General features: G+C 39.6%; 1 protein-coding gene and 1 long non-coding RNA gene across 3 annotated transcripts in view; both read left to right on the forward strand.

Moving 5' to 3' along the window:
- The window catches only part of LOC146510172 (uncharacterized), a 183,163-nt gene that overhangs the window by 84,679 nt on the left and 84,851 nt on the right, over positions 1-13,633 (forward strand). The window lies entirely within an intron of this gene.
- Positions 1-13,633, forward strand: part of nsg2 (neuronal vesicle trafficking associated 2) — a 49,402-nt gene that overhangs the window by 2,997 nt on the left and 32,772 nt on the right. For both annotated transcript variants that reach the window (XM_085174203.1, XM_085174202.1), the window contains exon 3: positions 11,300-11,410. In XM_085174203.1, coding sequence (XP_085030329.1) covers positions 11,300-11,410 — 111 coding nt within the window. The remainder of the gene's footprint in view (positions 1-11,299; positions 11,411-13,633) is intronic.

Raw genomic sequence — 13,633 nt, forward strand, 5'->3', positions numbered from 1 at the left:
TATAAGTCCCCATCCAGTGACTTATTGCTGTTGACATTTAAGAGGAAAAGAGGTCAAACAGGATGGCTTGCAGTTTTTTTTAAAATGTATTTTCTTTTCTGTTTGGCTTTGTTTTTGAGTTTTTACATGCCTCAGGAGATGCATCCACAAAAATTGCATTTGCTTGCTGCTTTTGGATAAATCTGCTGACAGCTGATGCAGATTTTGCCGGCTTGCTCCCAGGACTGGGAAATTGTTAGTTCAGCCCCTCCGTGTGCTCATTTATTTTGTGCTCATTTGTGCATTTGGACACTAAGCAAACAAAACCGTGGCAAGTTTTTTTTGTGTGTGTGTGTGTGTTGCTTTTAATCTGTCACTATGCAAGCGAAAGTGGATCCATTTGTTAACAGTCAGGACAGTGTGGGAGTTGGAAAGGTCAATTTGCTGCTTAATCTTAGCATTTGTTTGGAGCTGTAAGTGTGAGAATTTTCCTCCTGGTAAGTGATGCATGAATGCAAGAGAAGCGAAGAAATAATGAAATTTTTAATTAGACATCAGATTTTATGGGGGGGGGGGGGGGGGTGTTGATGATTGCTAATGCAGTTAATTTAATTCAAGTTCTACATACAGCACATTAGCCTATATTATAAGCTTATTTGATGAAATCTCTAGAAAATTCATCTGTTTATATTTTAAGCTCTTATGAAACAACTTTATAATTCATTTGGAGTCCCTTTTCTTTGGAGTTCCTGATTTGCACCAATCTTGCACATGAGACCCAAAGCAGTCAAACTGTGGGTCAGACTGATAACATTAAGCTGAATCTATGCTATTCAGCTCTGGAAAGCACAGAGGACCAGACAGCTTGTTTCTCATTGTTATCACCAGTGTTGGGTGTAATAGATTACAAATTAATCACATTGCTATTTTTTTCAGTACCACGCGTTGATTAAATAACATTACGTTATTTCACGATTTGCACACAAATACATAAAATGCGCCCTTTTCTTCCTGCACACCTGCACTATAATCGGCTGTTTTCAGTTTAGCAGGGAGGAAGAAAATGGTGGAGCAGTGTTTGACTTTTGAGGAGTATAGGTCTGAGAATTACCTTCATTTTCATTGTACAAAAATACCAGAGCACGGTGGTAAAATGTAAGCTGCACCCAGGACAGAAACAGCGGCACTGTACTGCTAACACAGCATTGGCTCTTTGCAAGCATTTGCACGGCATGCTAACACAAAGCTAGCAAAGAACCCAAAGTGACATTAAAGCTGAGGGTATGCGGAGTCTAGTCCAGCAGCCAGAGCCTGATCATAAACAACAACAGTGATGAGCAGTCTGACTTGTAGCCATGTAGCATCCATTTCTACCTTTTTTTGGACAGAGTCACTGTAGCAATCACTTAAAAGTCCCTTTAGGCTGATTTTCAATATTGTGTCGTTGACTTTGGTTTAAAAGTTAAACAATCAAAGACAGACCATGTGTATGTCCTCATTAGGATAGGGATTTGTACCAGCATGTCATGCTGTACTCTACAGTTTATATTGTTAACACACCAAGTGTGCTGCAAAAAAACAACATAGAATTCTGAATGTTTCAGATCCAAACTCGTTGTGTAAAGTGTACAACACATTGTGCTACAGAAGGAAATTCGACCTCAGAAAACACATTGTGAATAAAAGAACATCAAAAACAAGCCATATTAAGCTGGTTGTGATGTTTCTGAACAAGAAAAGGAAGAAACCGAGATTCTGGGTTCATCTAATTCTCACGAGAAGGCAGTAGCATTGAGAATTTCATGGTTTTCTCCAAGAGTTGAAGCCGAAACACGGTTGCGTTCATGCATATTTCAGGATATCAGTGGGGCAGTTTGAACTCTTGGCAGAGCTGAGACCACATTTTAGGAGGCAGAAAATTTTTTTTCAGGGAGCTGATTGACCTCGAGCAACATCCAGCTATGAGTCTGTGGCAAAATTGTGTTATTTTACTATTTCCATGTCTCCAAGTCTGAGGCCATGGTCTTCAGTTGGAAAAGGGTGGAGTGCCGACTCTATGTCAGGTACGAGTTACTGCTCCTAGTGGACCCTAACGTAACTCAGAGTCTTGTTCACGAGCAAGGGGAGCAGGAGATCTCGATTTAATGGTCGTTCTACGTTCTTACCTTCACCTATGGTCACGAGCTTTGGGTAGTGACTGAAAGAATGAGGTTGTAGATACAAGTGGTAGAAATGAGCTTTCTCCAAAGGGTGGCTGGCCTCGCCCTTAGAGACAGGGTGTGGAGTTCAGCCATCCAGCACTCAGAATAGAGCCGCTACTGCTCCACATCAAAAAGAGCCAGTTGAGGTGGTTTGAGCATCTGACAAGGTGTTCCGGGCATGTCCCAGTCAGAGGAGGTACTGAGGCAGACCCAGGACACGCTGGAGAGATTATATCTCTTGGCTGGCCTGGAGTGCCTTGGTCTTGGTGTTGCTGGAGGATGTGGCTAGGGAGAGGGAGGTCTGGGCTTTTCTGCTTATGCTGCTGCCCATGTGAATAAGCAGAAGAAAATAGATGGATGAATATTCAATACTGGTGTCATGAGGTATGAATACACATGTTCCCAAATGCAGTGGTCTGATTGGTCAGATCTGTTTATTTTGATCTGAAAAATCTGAAAAATCGAGCTACAAATGCTGTAAATTTGTGCTGCGGATTTATGCAGTTGATGTGAATGACTTCATTAATAATAAAATATTCACAAAGATTTAAAGGCCTTAATCCACAGTAATGCAACAAGTAGTGTAAAGAATTACATTATTCAGGGAGTCATTAAGTAATGTAAAGTTTTAAAAAATGACAGGAAGTGTAATACATTACCTTTTTTGAGTAAAGGAACCTATACTGGTAATCATTTTGTTATTTGACGTTGATTATATCTTTAGGAAAACATTCCTTTGTCTAAATCAGAAACTGTAGACTCATTGCGGCGACAGGCTTTCATAATCTCACTGAATACTGGGTTGCTGTTTTTGCCACTTGCCCTATCCAGAAAGAGTTCACTGGTAATCAGCTTTTATCATTCTCTCAAAATCTGATCTGAGACCAGTTTTGCTCTCTTTGTCCTTTAAAGCCAAAGCGAGGTTTTAGTAGGTCATGTGACCCGACTAGTACCCCACATCAGCGGTGCAGTTGTGAGCGGCTTTACAAATACGAGTCCAGCTGTTTTCCCCCTGATCCCTGTCTGATGAGTATGTGACCTTGCCGGCTACAGGGTTACTCGGGGATATTTGCAGATTTTTGCAGGGGCGGGGTAACTTTATGACAGTAAAGTTCATACACTTACAGGCACACCAACGCATGGAAGGAAAATGCTGCTGAGGCATTAGAAAAGCATTCGATTTGATTTCATTTGGGCAGAGATGCATCACGGCCTCTGCTGGGCCACCAATATCTTGATTGGATTTCTGGTAGTTTGAAAGAAAATCAACAACAACAACCAGAGGAGGGTGGCAAGAGGTGGACTGACTCTGAGAGAGAGCAGATCGCTTCTGTTTATCATTCCTCTAAGAACAAAGCTAAGCTACCAAGACTTGCTTCAAAGGCAGTAAGAGACTTACAATCACTCTCGTCCTGTTTAACACACATCCTCATTCTTTTATTGTTCTCACTTCCCTCAGTTACTTCAGAGACGCTTTCAAGTCTCGTTCTTTCTTTTTGCGATTCTTTGTTCTTATCCTCATAAATTAAAGAGGAATTCCTGGTATTGAGAACCCTCCATCAGGCAGTCAAATCAGTAATGGATCAGTGGATGATTTCTTATGCGTTGTGACGGCTTTGGGCCTCCTAACCAGATGAACCATCGCTCATGTTAATTTGCCAAATCGCCACAGATTATAAATACATTTTTTACACGTTTATCTGGCTGGATGTGCATAGAGGCTGTAGGCCAGATCAGATGAAACGCAAAGCCTACACAGTCTGTTTTTTGTTTAACAGTTTGAATAGCGAGCTTTAGCGGGGGATCATTTAGAAACCTTTTTTTGTTTATGATTAGATTTAGATTCCATATAGAGTATTTCCCAAATGAAGAAATTAATCATTTTGTCCATCATCTGTCATAACATGTTGGGAAACAGTCATAAAAAAGGATAACAGTGGGTTTACCATCACTATAGAGTGAACAGCTGGTACTGCTTTGACTGAACACTAGTTAGTTGAAGAATACCTTAAGGAGACCTGAGGATCATTAAATTCATGCAAAATAATAGACAGTATGAGTTTATCTTCAGTATTTAAATGAATGAAATACATGTATGCATGTTCAGCCTTCAACAGTTTTGTGTTTATTTTATACTGTAGCAGCCATTCGGGGCTCATGCTTTCTTTCCACTGTGTAATCCAACAGTACTGCAGTGCTGCTGGTTGGTTGGACTCTTGCACCTCCGGATTTAAAGCCCTGCTGGTTTATATTCTGTCTGTGTAACCACAGATTGATTTCTACCTCAGATGCTGGGGAATGCAAATAGCTGCTCTTACTTTCCTGATAAGAGGACCAGCAGTACTCACTCTGACAGGCTAACAGAGGATTGAGGATTGAGCCCCAGTAATTGTTGGGTCATGGTAATGGTGCAAAGCTTTTCTTTCATAGGTCGCCATGGTTAAGATTTTTATTTTCATATGAACATATGAACTAAACAGCTGTGGTGATAAAAGGGTGGATAATGCTCAGGTAGGCTGTGGTGTTAAAACCATGCTCAGTTGGTAGTAAGTATGCCAAGAACATATCCCCCATGCCATTACACCATGAGCCTGAATTGTTTATAAAAAGCATGATCCATGCTCGTTACCTGCCAATTCAGATGACCCTACCATCGTCACAGCAGAAACTGTGACTCTTTAAACCAGGCAACATTTTTACATTCTTCTGTTTTTTGACTTTGATGAGTTGCCTGCCTCTGTACCTCCAGGACCAAATAAAAACAAGTGCAGTCACATTTAAAGAATTTTACTCTTAAGTTCTGATGACATCCCTACATGGATGTAACAAGCGGTTATTTGAGTTTCTATTGCCTTTTTATTAACTTGAAGTAGTCTGGCTATTCTCTGTTGACCTTGGACATCAATAAGGCTTTTTCACCCAGAGAACTACTGCTCACTTTTTCTCTTTTTATGGATCGTTCTCCATAAACCTTCGAGATGGTCGTGTAGGAAAATCCCTAACAATCACAAATTTCTGAAAAACTCAGCCGAGCCTGTTAAGTACCAACAACCATGCTATGTTTACAGTCACTTAAATCACCTTTGTTCCCTATTAATTCCCTTAATTCAGTTAAAATTTCAGCAGGTTGTCTTAACCATGTTTGGAATTCTTATATACTTGAATTTCTGCCATTTGATTCGCTGAATACATTTTTGCATTAGCCAGGACTTGGACAGGTTTAAGTAATGAAGTGCATTGTAGTATGAAGTACTCAGATTTGATTTGCAGAGATCCCTGTATTTATGTGTTGAAGACCATATTTTAAAAAAAATGTAAATAGATTTAAAGATAATATAGGCTCCTGATCCAGCAGGTAAAAAACAAAAGTAACGTTATAACAGATTTACCTTATTTTAACTAGTTAAGATAAAAAATGTGCCAACATGAATGTCTGCTGTCATTTAAATTAAATATTAATCGTCTTGATTTTAACATCAGTTCATCCTGTTATAACTCATGTTGTACAAATGTTCTTCTCTATTTTTAATGGTTTTCATGAATTATTTTTATCACAAGGAATCCCGAAGAATCAAAGGTGTCAAAAATGTATCTACAGCTGCTTTCCACGCTAAACTTCACCAAAGACCAACTCTCTCCCACAGCTCAGTTCTTAGGGATGAAAAACGAAACAGCGTTCACTGCGATAACAGGTCTCACATACTGGGAAGATGGGCAAAGAAGAAATGTTCTGACAGCTTTTCCACAGGGGATATCAAATCTGAAAAAAAGAAAAAATAATAATACTGTGACTGGAGATGGAACGATAGAGAGACACAAAGAGAGATTGGCAGGCTGAGTTTGATGAGCTTAAGCCATCTTTTCTGAAATGCACTTCATATACTTCTTCGTGCCTTATTCAATCACTTGCTCCTTCACTCAAATATAGAAACGTGTGTTTTCAAAAAAACCCCACATATCTATAAATTCTGTTGGCAACCAAAGTGTCCATCGTCACATTGTGAGGCAATCATCAGCTTAATGCACAGAGATATATTACATATCTAAAAGTGACTCTTGAGTCAGACACAGAAGTATTAAAAGGTCACAGTGAAACAGGATGTTTACATAAAATATACATGACTAATTTGATATCTGTAAATAGATTCTCAAAGGAAATTGCTGGAGAGGCTGTACCCATGTAGGTGGGGGAATCATTAATCCGCCTCTTCCAGATATAGAAGCGCCTGCCAGTGATATATTAAAAACAGAAAACTCATGGTGATGTATTTTTAATACGGTGGTTTAATTTGAAATTTTATTCACAGATGCAGTAGAAGGAATGAAATATTAATAGCTAAAATAAATATTTTTTATATACAAACTGATAAATAAGACTCAAAATTTGGATAAAACGGTGTTAACGTGCAACGCTGGTATTCTGGAAATTAAAATTGTGTTTCCACACTTACAGGAGTGTGTTACCAAAACTGCAGGATGTGCTGCACCACTGCTGAGACAGAGAAGTACCATCATAAACAGTAATAATAGTACAATAGTACAACTACAAGGGACTAAATGGGTTGTGTGATCTCCCACTGAATACGTTTTTTCATGTACCAGCTACCTGTACCAAATATTTGACCCCTTCCTGATTTCTAAGTCACACTTAAATGTTTAAGATAATAAAAGAATAATAATAATAGAGATTAATCTGTGTGAATACAAAAAATCCTGGCCATATGTGAAAAAGTAATTGCCCTCTCTTGTCAAATCATGAATTAATTGCATAGCTGAGTTCAATGTTATGAGCCATGTCCAACTCTGATTATTGCCAGACCTGTTGAATCAAGAAATCCCTTAAATAGGCTAAAAGAGCAACAGATCGTACTATGATTTAAAGAAACAAAGTAATGGCTTCTATTATTCTGGAAAGGGTTTCAAAGCCAGTTCTAAAAATTTGGGACTCTATAGTGAAAGCCTTTATCCACAAAAGGAGAAAACTTGGAACAGTGAACACCTTCCCAAAACAGCCTACTGAAATTCATCAAGTCATGTAAAAGGCCTCACTTGCCTCAGTTAAGGTCAGCGTTCTTAATTTAATATAAGAAAGAGACTGGGCAAAAATGGCATAAATGGAAAAGATCCAAGGCAAAAACCACTGCTGACCAAAAAAGACTTCAGGACCTGGAAGACTTGTTGCAAGTGATGAAACCATTAATTCCACTCTCTACCAGAAATTCCTGAAGGACAGTGTCTGATCATCAGTTCGTGCCCTGATGCTAAAGTTCACTTGGGTTATGCAGCAGGACAGTCCACCTCTGAATGGTTCTTTGATTGTTGAAAGATCTTCTGATAAGCATCCCTACAGCATTTTGTGGTGTTCCACTTTATAGCTGTCATATTTATTTCTTCAAATGGAAAAAAAAGAAAAAGACAAGGCTTCACCAAAGCCACATTGGTTTATGTGCTTCATGAAAATCTGATATTTGCTGAGATATTTAATTTTGGCCAGCTACCTGACTTTCACTGCTATCGCAAACACTTCACTGCAGGCTTTGCCAAAAAAAGTGCACAATCATACTACTAACATAAAGAAATAAAAGGCTGCTCATGCACAATGATAATAATGCAAGCTGCAATTGCTTTTTTTTCAGTCTTCATATCACATCTGCATTATTTATACACATTTACATCCAGTGTTAGTAATAAGATTTTTCTGTTCATAAATTTAAGGTTTCCCAAAGAGTATTTAGACCTGTCTGATCAGAGATGGTGCCACTAAGTTCAGGGGATATCTACGAGCTGGCTGACAGCTAACAGCTGTGTAAATGAGGCAATGTTGACTGATGGCCACTTCATTAGGTAATATGAAATAAAGGAGTGAGATTTAGAGAAGGGGAAAGAGTAATGAAGCAAAATAAAACGCTGGTGTGTTTGAGCCTAGAGGCTGCGAGCATGTTATTGTGAAATGAGTTGGAGAATGGGAAAGTTGAGCCAAAATTGAGACATTAGTTACAACTATGGCAAGCCTGACGTCTGGTGTTACTGCGTGGAAAGCCTTGGGGCACAAGCGCCTCAGGGGTCCAATCAAATGCGCAGTATTCAGTACACCTACTGCGGCCTTCAACTGTTAGATAAGAGGCTTCTACAGCCAACTGACAGCTTTGTTATTCAGATAGTGGAGCCAGTTTGTGTGCGCAGCAGTTTCTGGCTTTGTCTCAAAGTGACGGAGAGCCGCTCAGAGGCAGCACAATTAGCCTCAAGGACACTGAGACATTGTTCTTGTTCTTTTTTTTCCTCTCCATCCAGCTCTCCTCTGCTCTGTCATTTGTACTCTATTCCCTGCCCTGTCTTCTGTGCATTAGTATACAGGAAACGCACAAAAACAGTAGGGACACTTAGTCTTTTTAGTAATTGCAGTGGTGAAGTGCATGCAACCTGGTAAAATGCACCTCTTTTGTTGTTCATTTACACCAGGGCCACAAAAAGCACCACAGAGGAATCAAATCTAGCAAGAGGGGACTGTGCAAATATAGCCTCCAGACAATCTTAAGAACTGCTTATACATGTGCGTTCAGCCAGGCAGTACTGCAGAAGTGTGACTTGCAATGCAAACGGGTTTTTTTTATGTTTGAGTGTGCGTGGGTTGATATCTTCATCAAGAGAAGCTCAGCTGTAATTCCTATGTTACTAAGGAAATCCCATCTGCTTTCTCCTCCCACATGTTTTGAACGTGGACCTCCTACAACACAACTGGAAGTCTGAAAACAAACCAGAGCTTTGAACACTCTGTTTGGACTACAGCTCCAAACCTGTTTGCTTGAGGAGTGCAAAATTGACACTACTGGGACAGTTTTTTGTTTCTTTTGTTTTGCTCTAGCTGCCAGCAGAAAGTAGCAAGACAGCTTAGTAAGCGGTAACAGGTGTCTGATATGAGCTTTCCAAATCCAAGGTTTAATTCAGCGCCAAAATAAGAGAGCTAACATTGTTGCCTTAGAATATAATTATTGAAAAGTTGACTGATGTGCTGTCATCTCATACACTGTCTAATATCAGCCGGCACTCTTGACCCCAACTGGTCACAGCAGATGGCCCCGCCCCTCCCTGAGCCTGGTTCTGCTGGAGGTTTCTTCCTGTTAAAAGGGAGTTTTTCCTTCCCACTGTCACCAAAGTGCTTGCTCATAGGGAGTCATATCATTGTTGGGTTTTTCTCTGTATGTATTATTGTAGGATCTACCTTACAATATAAAGTGCATTGAGGTGACTGTTGTGTTGGCGCTGAATAAATAAAATTGAACTGAATCGAATTTTCTAACCCTTTAACCTGCTGCTGGTTAGAAAGATGTGCCTTTGTCCAAACTTCCTGACAATGACTTCATGACAATTATGCCTTTAACAGAGAAAACATAACTTGGGGTGGGGGGGTGACTTCTTTGTCATATCTTTATACAGGAATAGGATTAGTTTGTAGAGGAAGCGCTAAGCACAATATTATAATGTTATTACCATAAGATTTGTTACTTTATGACCAAGAAAATGTCTCTGTCAAAATATCTCGGAAGAGCTTCTGAATTTTGTGTTTTACACTGACCAGCCACAACATTAAAACTACCTGTCTAATATTGAGTAGGTCTTCCTCATGCCTTTAAACAGCTCAGATCTGCTAAGACATGGGCACTGGATATTGGACAATAAATGGTCCTGGGTCCTTTACTTTGGGTGTGAGTTTTCCTTCTGGGGGAGGCTGCTGCTGCTGGAGAGTGACGTTGCCATGAGGGGAGTGCTTACATCCCATTTATGCTTCAGTGGGAAATCTATGCCGTAACGTAAAACATAACCTGACTAGCACCTCCTGAGAAATGTAACTGCATGATGCATCAACGGAGCAACGCTACTGTGATTGGCCTGTTCAGCCCAGTGGATTCCTCATGTGCATTTCTGACTACCTTTTCGCCACAGTTTTTGAATTTATCAGTGAGAGAATAACAATCATCAGCCCAGTATAAGGAATAAAAACCACAGCATCAATATAAGGACTCACAAATGTCTGTAGATTCCTGGAGGGAGATTGGATGTGAGGGACTGAACAAAAACGTGGAAAAAAAAACGAGGGACAAATATCTTTACCCCTAAAAGAAAAAGAAAACTGACCACAACAAACAGTAAGGACCCAACATTTTATTTTTGTCTGTTGGCTGGCACCACGTATGAAGCATCAGGACATGACAACATGGTAATGAACATGTAACGAACCTGCGCAAGCATAAACAACGTTGACCACTTACAGAGGTTACATTGTAGACTCTACAAAGATTCCCCACAGAAGTCTGAATCAGGCCTCAGTCTGCAGCAATATTGAAGGGGGTGCTACGTGTCCTGTTAATATGCAGATGAATTTCAGGACCACAGACAGGTACAACACTGCATTGTAATTAGATGATCAATGATATTCACGCCATCTGTCAGCTGTTTGCTCATGCGGCCAAAGGACTGATGAACTTTTGGTATGTCAAGGCATCACCACTCCTCCTACAGCGTTGATTGTATTTTAGTGAAGTGACATTAATTTAATAGCATCGACTTTTCAAGTCTCCTTGACTTCTTTAATTCTCATTAGTTTGTGCAACAAAACCAACCACTAGTAAGAAAACACAACTTTCTTTCTGCACGTTACATTAACCTTTGAATTCAGCTACAATGTTACTGACCTTCTGGTTTCAATTGGTTTTAATTTTGAAGGCAGTGGGAAACAAACAGAATATTAGTAAATGAATGTTTCCTACTGGCTGTTGCATATTTTTTCTAGACAAAATATTTCATAATGTACATTACAGTCTACTGAATGTGGATATGTTTTGATACAGATTGTTAACCGAGGATGATTCTGCACTTTGGTCCAGTTTTTATTAAGCCAACATGTTTCCTCCGTCACCTTTTTTTTGCACTTGACCTGAATGAACTGATTTTGTCAGGTGAAACCTCCTGCCATTTAATGCAGTTTGTAAGACCTTTGTGGCAAAACGCTAAACATAAATTAATCTTTCCCTTCCACGGTAATACCCATCAATCCTTCACTGCCTTCAGTGAAGGATTTGAGTATTTAACTGCTTTAATTTCGACTCTTCTTCTTCTTCCAGGTGGTGGTGAAAACTCGCACGGAGTACCAGACAGAGAAGAAGCGGCTGAAGGTGCCCAAAGTGGAGGAGTTCACCATCAGTTTTACTGATGGAGTGTCTGAGAGACTTAAGGTAAGAATTTACATAATAGAAACTCACAGCGTGCTTAATTATTTTCAGGGTCTGTGATGCAGAAATAACAATTCTAATAATGGGTGTCCGGTGGGTTCTTTATCATCGCAGCTATGATTACATGAAGAATATTGATTCATCTAACATGTTCCCCTTTGGCCTACCCAAATGAAATCCATGTGACCAGTTTGAACTGCTCGTTACATTTAGAAATGCAGCTGCAGTTGTAGTGTAAATACTCAGGAAGTAGACAAACAAATGAATGAATCTGGGTTATGATCAGCTCATGCAGACATGAGACTCCTGCTCTTTCTATAACAATCTTTCTCACTCACTGGCATGCAAACTCACAGTCTTCCCCGGTGACTGAAATAACAAGTTAGGTTCTATAAGCCTGAGTTTAAAAAGAAATTGTGTGTATCGTGCAACAATCTATACAGGATTCATACAGTACATTAACATGAAATTGATTTAGCCACAGCTGCATCCGTGCTATCCACAACACTCAGGATAGTCATTTATTTTTTTGCTTGCATAGCTGTAACTCTGCCTAGCAACCACTACAAAAACACACAGATGTTCCAGGACAATAAAGCTAGTCAGGTTAGCTGTCCTGGGGAAGTTTACAGTATGCAATCCCTGTTCTGTCATTAATCTTTGCCAATACTGGTATTTGGTGAATTTGCGTTTATTATTATATTTGCAAAATACCACAGTTTTTGTTTTGGTCATATCATTTTATTTAGTTGTATTTACCCACGACACCTCAATGGCCGGTCCGTGAAGATATTGTCGGACATTAAACTGGTCCGTGGCGCAAAAAAGGTTGGGGACCGCTGCTTTAAAGTATTCGTATGTCATTTATTGTCTATGCAGAGTAGGCACTTCTGGATTATTTTTGAAAAAGTGTCTCTTCCTGCAGGGCATTGCACCACCAAACCAAACTAAGGGATGTTTACAGACACTCTAATTGTGGAATAATTATAAACTTAGCACAAAAAGTAAGGACATTTGTGTTTGGTTGATTATTTTTTGTATCGTATACTGCTGGAAAGTCTCTTTATTCTGCTTAAATGGTGCCACATTTATCAGGAAAATGTATTTGTGGGTTGAGCAGCAGAGTAGAGTGCGTGGGTTGTGCCCATGAAAGTCTTCTCTGCCGATGCCAGACAGCTTATTCTGCTACTGACTAGAGCAGGGCAATATGGCCAAAAATATTTATCACGATATATATTTGAAAATTTGTAATAATGATATAACTGACAATATAATTGACACTGGACAAAATATTCTACAACGCCACAACTTTATAAGTGCAAACCCCCCCCCCCCCCCTCCCCGCCCCCATTAATGTATTTTCACTTAAACAAGCAGCTGTTTTTTTATGTGCATTAAAGCTATATAAAAATTTAACAGTGCAAATGCAAATTCCTTGCTGACAGTTTAACCAAAAGGCATTTCCAGTGAAAATTGTCCGACATATCCTCAGCATAACCATATAATATCTACAAAACTTAAAAAGAGGTTATACACACGCAATACGGTAATATTATGTTGAAGCACAGTACGAGGCTCCTGACTACGGTAGCAATCCATTAAGCGGCGCGGCTTCATAGCTTACCAAAGTTGTACTAAAACATTTTTGACAGATTTTTTAACCGTGTATCACATAAAATCGGTTCAACGTCAGTAAGCACAACAAGAATTCATACATAAGGCGCACCGGATTATAAGGGGCCCTGTCAATTTTTCATCAAATCAAAGGATTGATTTTAAGTGTGCCTTATTTTCCGAAAAACACGGTAATAATGACAGCCTGCTAGCATGCTCTACCAAAAATTGTGCTTTGTTGTGTATCTGACGGACGAAAACCAAACCAGTCCCACACCACTGAAGTTGCAGCATTTTTACAAACCAATATTAATTCATCCGTTTCATTCAACGATCCACAAACCCTCCTGTGTCAGTGGCAGCTGAACTTCATTCGACCATGGCCTGCAATGACTTTGCCAAATTCTTCACAGAAAAAATCCAAAAGATTAGACAAGCAATTGGTACATCAACAGCAGATCCAGAATATGTACTGTGTCCACCGAAAAACTGTTTAAACACCATGAAACAGTTTCACCTGATTAACAGCAAAGACCTGGAGGACATCTTAGGTCAACTGAACTCCTCCTCTTGCTGTTTAGATGTCCTGCCAACAAGTTTTTTCAAAAAGGT

This window comes from Neolamprologus multifasciatus, chromosome 10 (assembly GCF_963576455.1).
Source record: "Neolamprologus multifasciatus chromosome 10, fNeoMul1.2, whole genome shotgun sequence".
Taxonomy (NCBI): Eukaryota; Metazoa; Chordata; class Actinopteri; order Cichliformes; family Cichlidae; genus Neolamprologus; species Neolamprologus multifasciatus.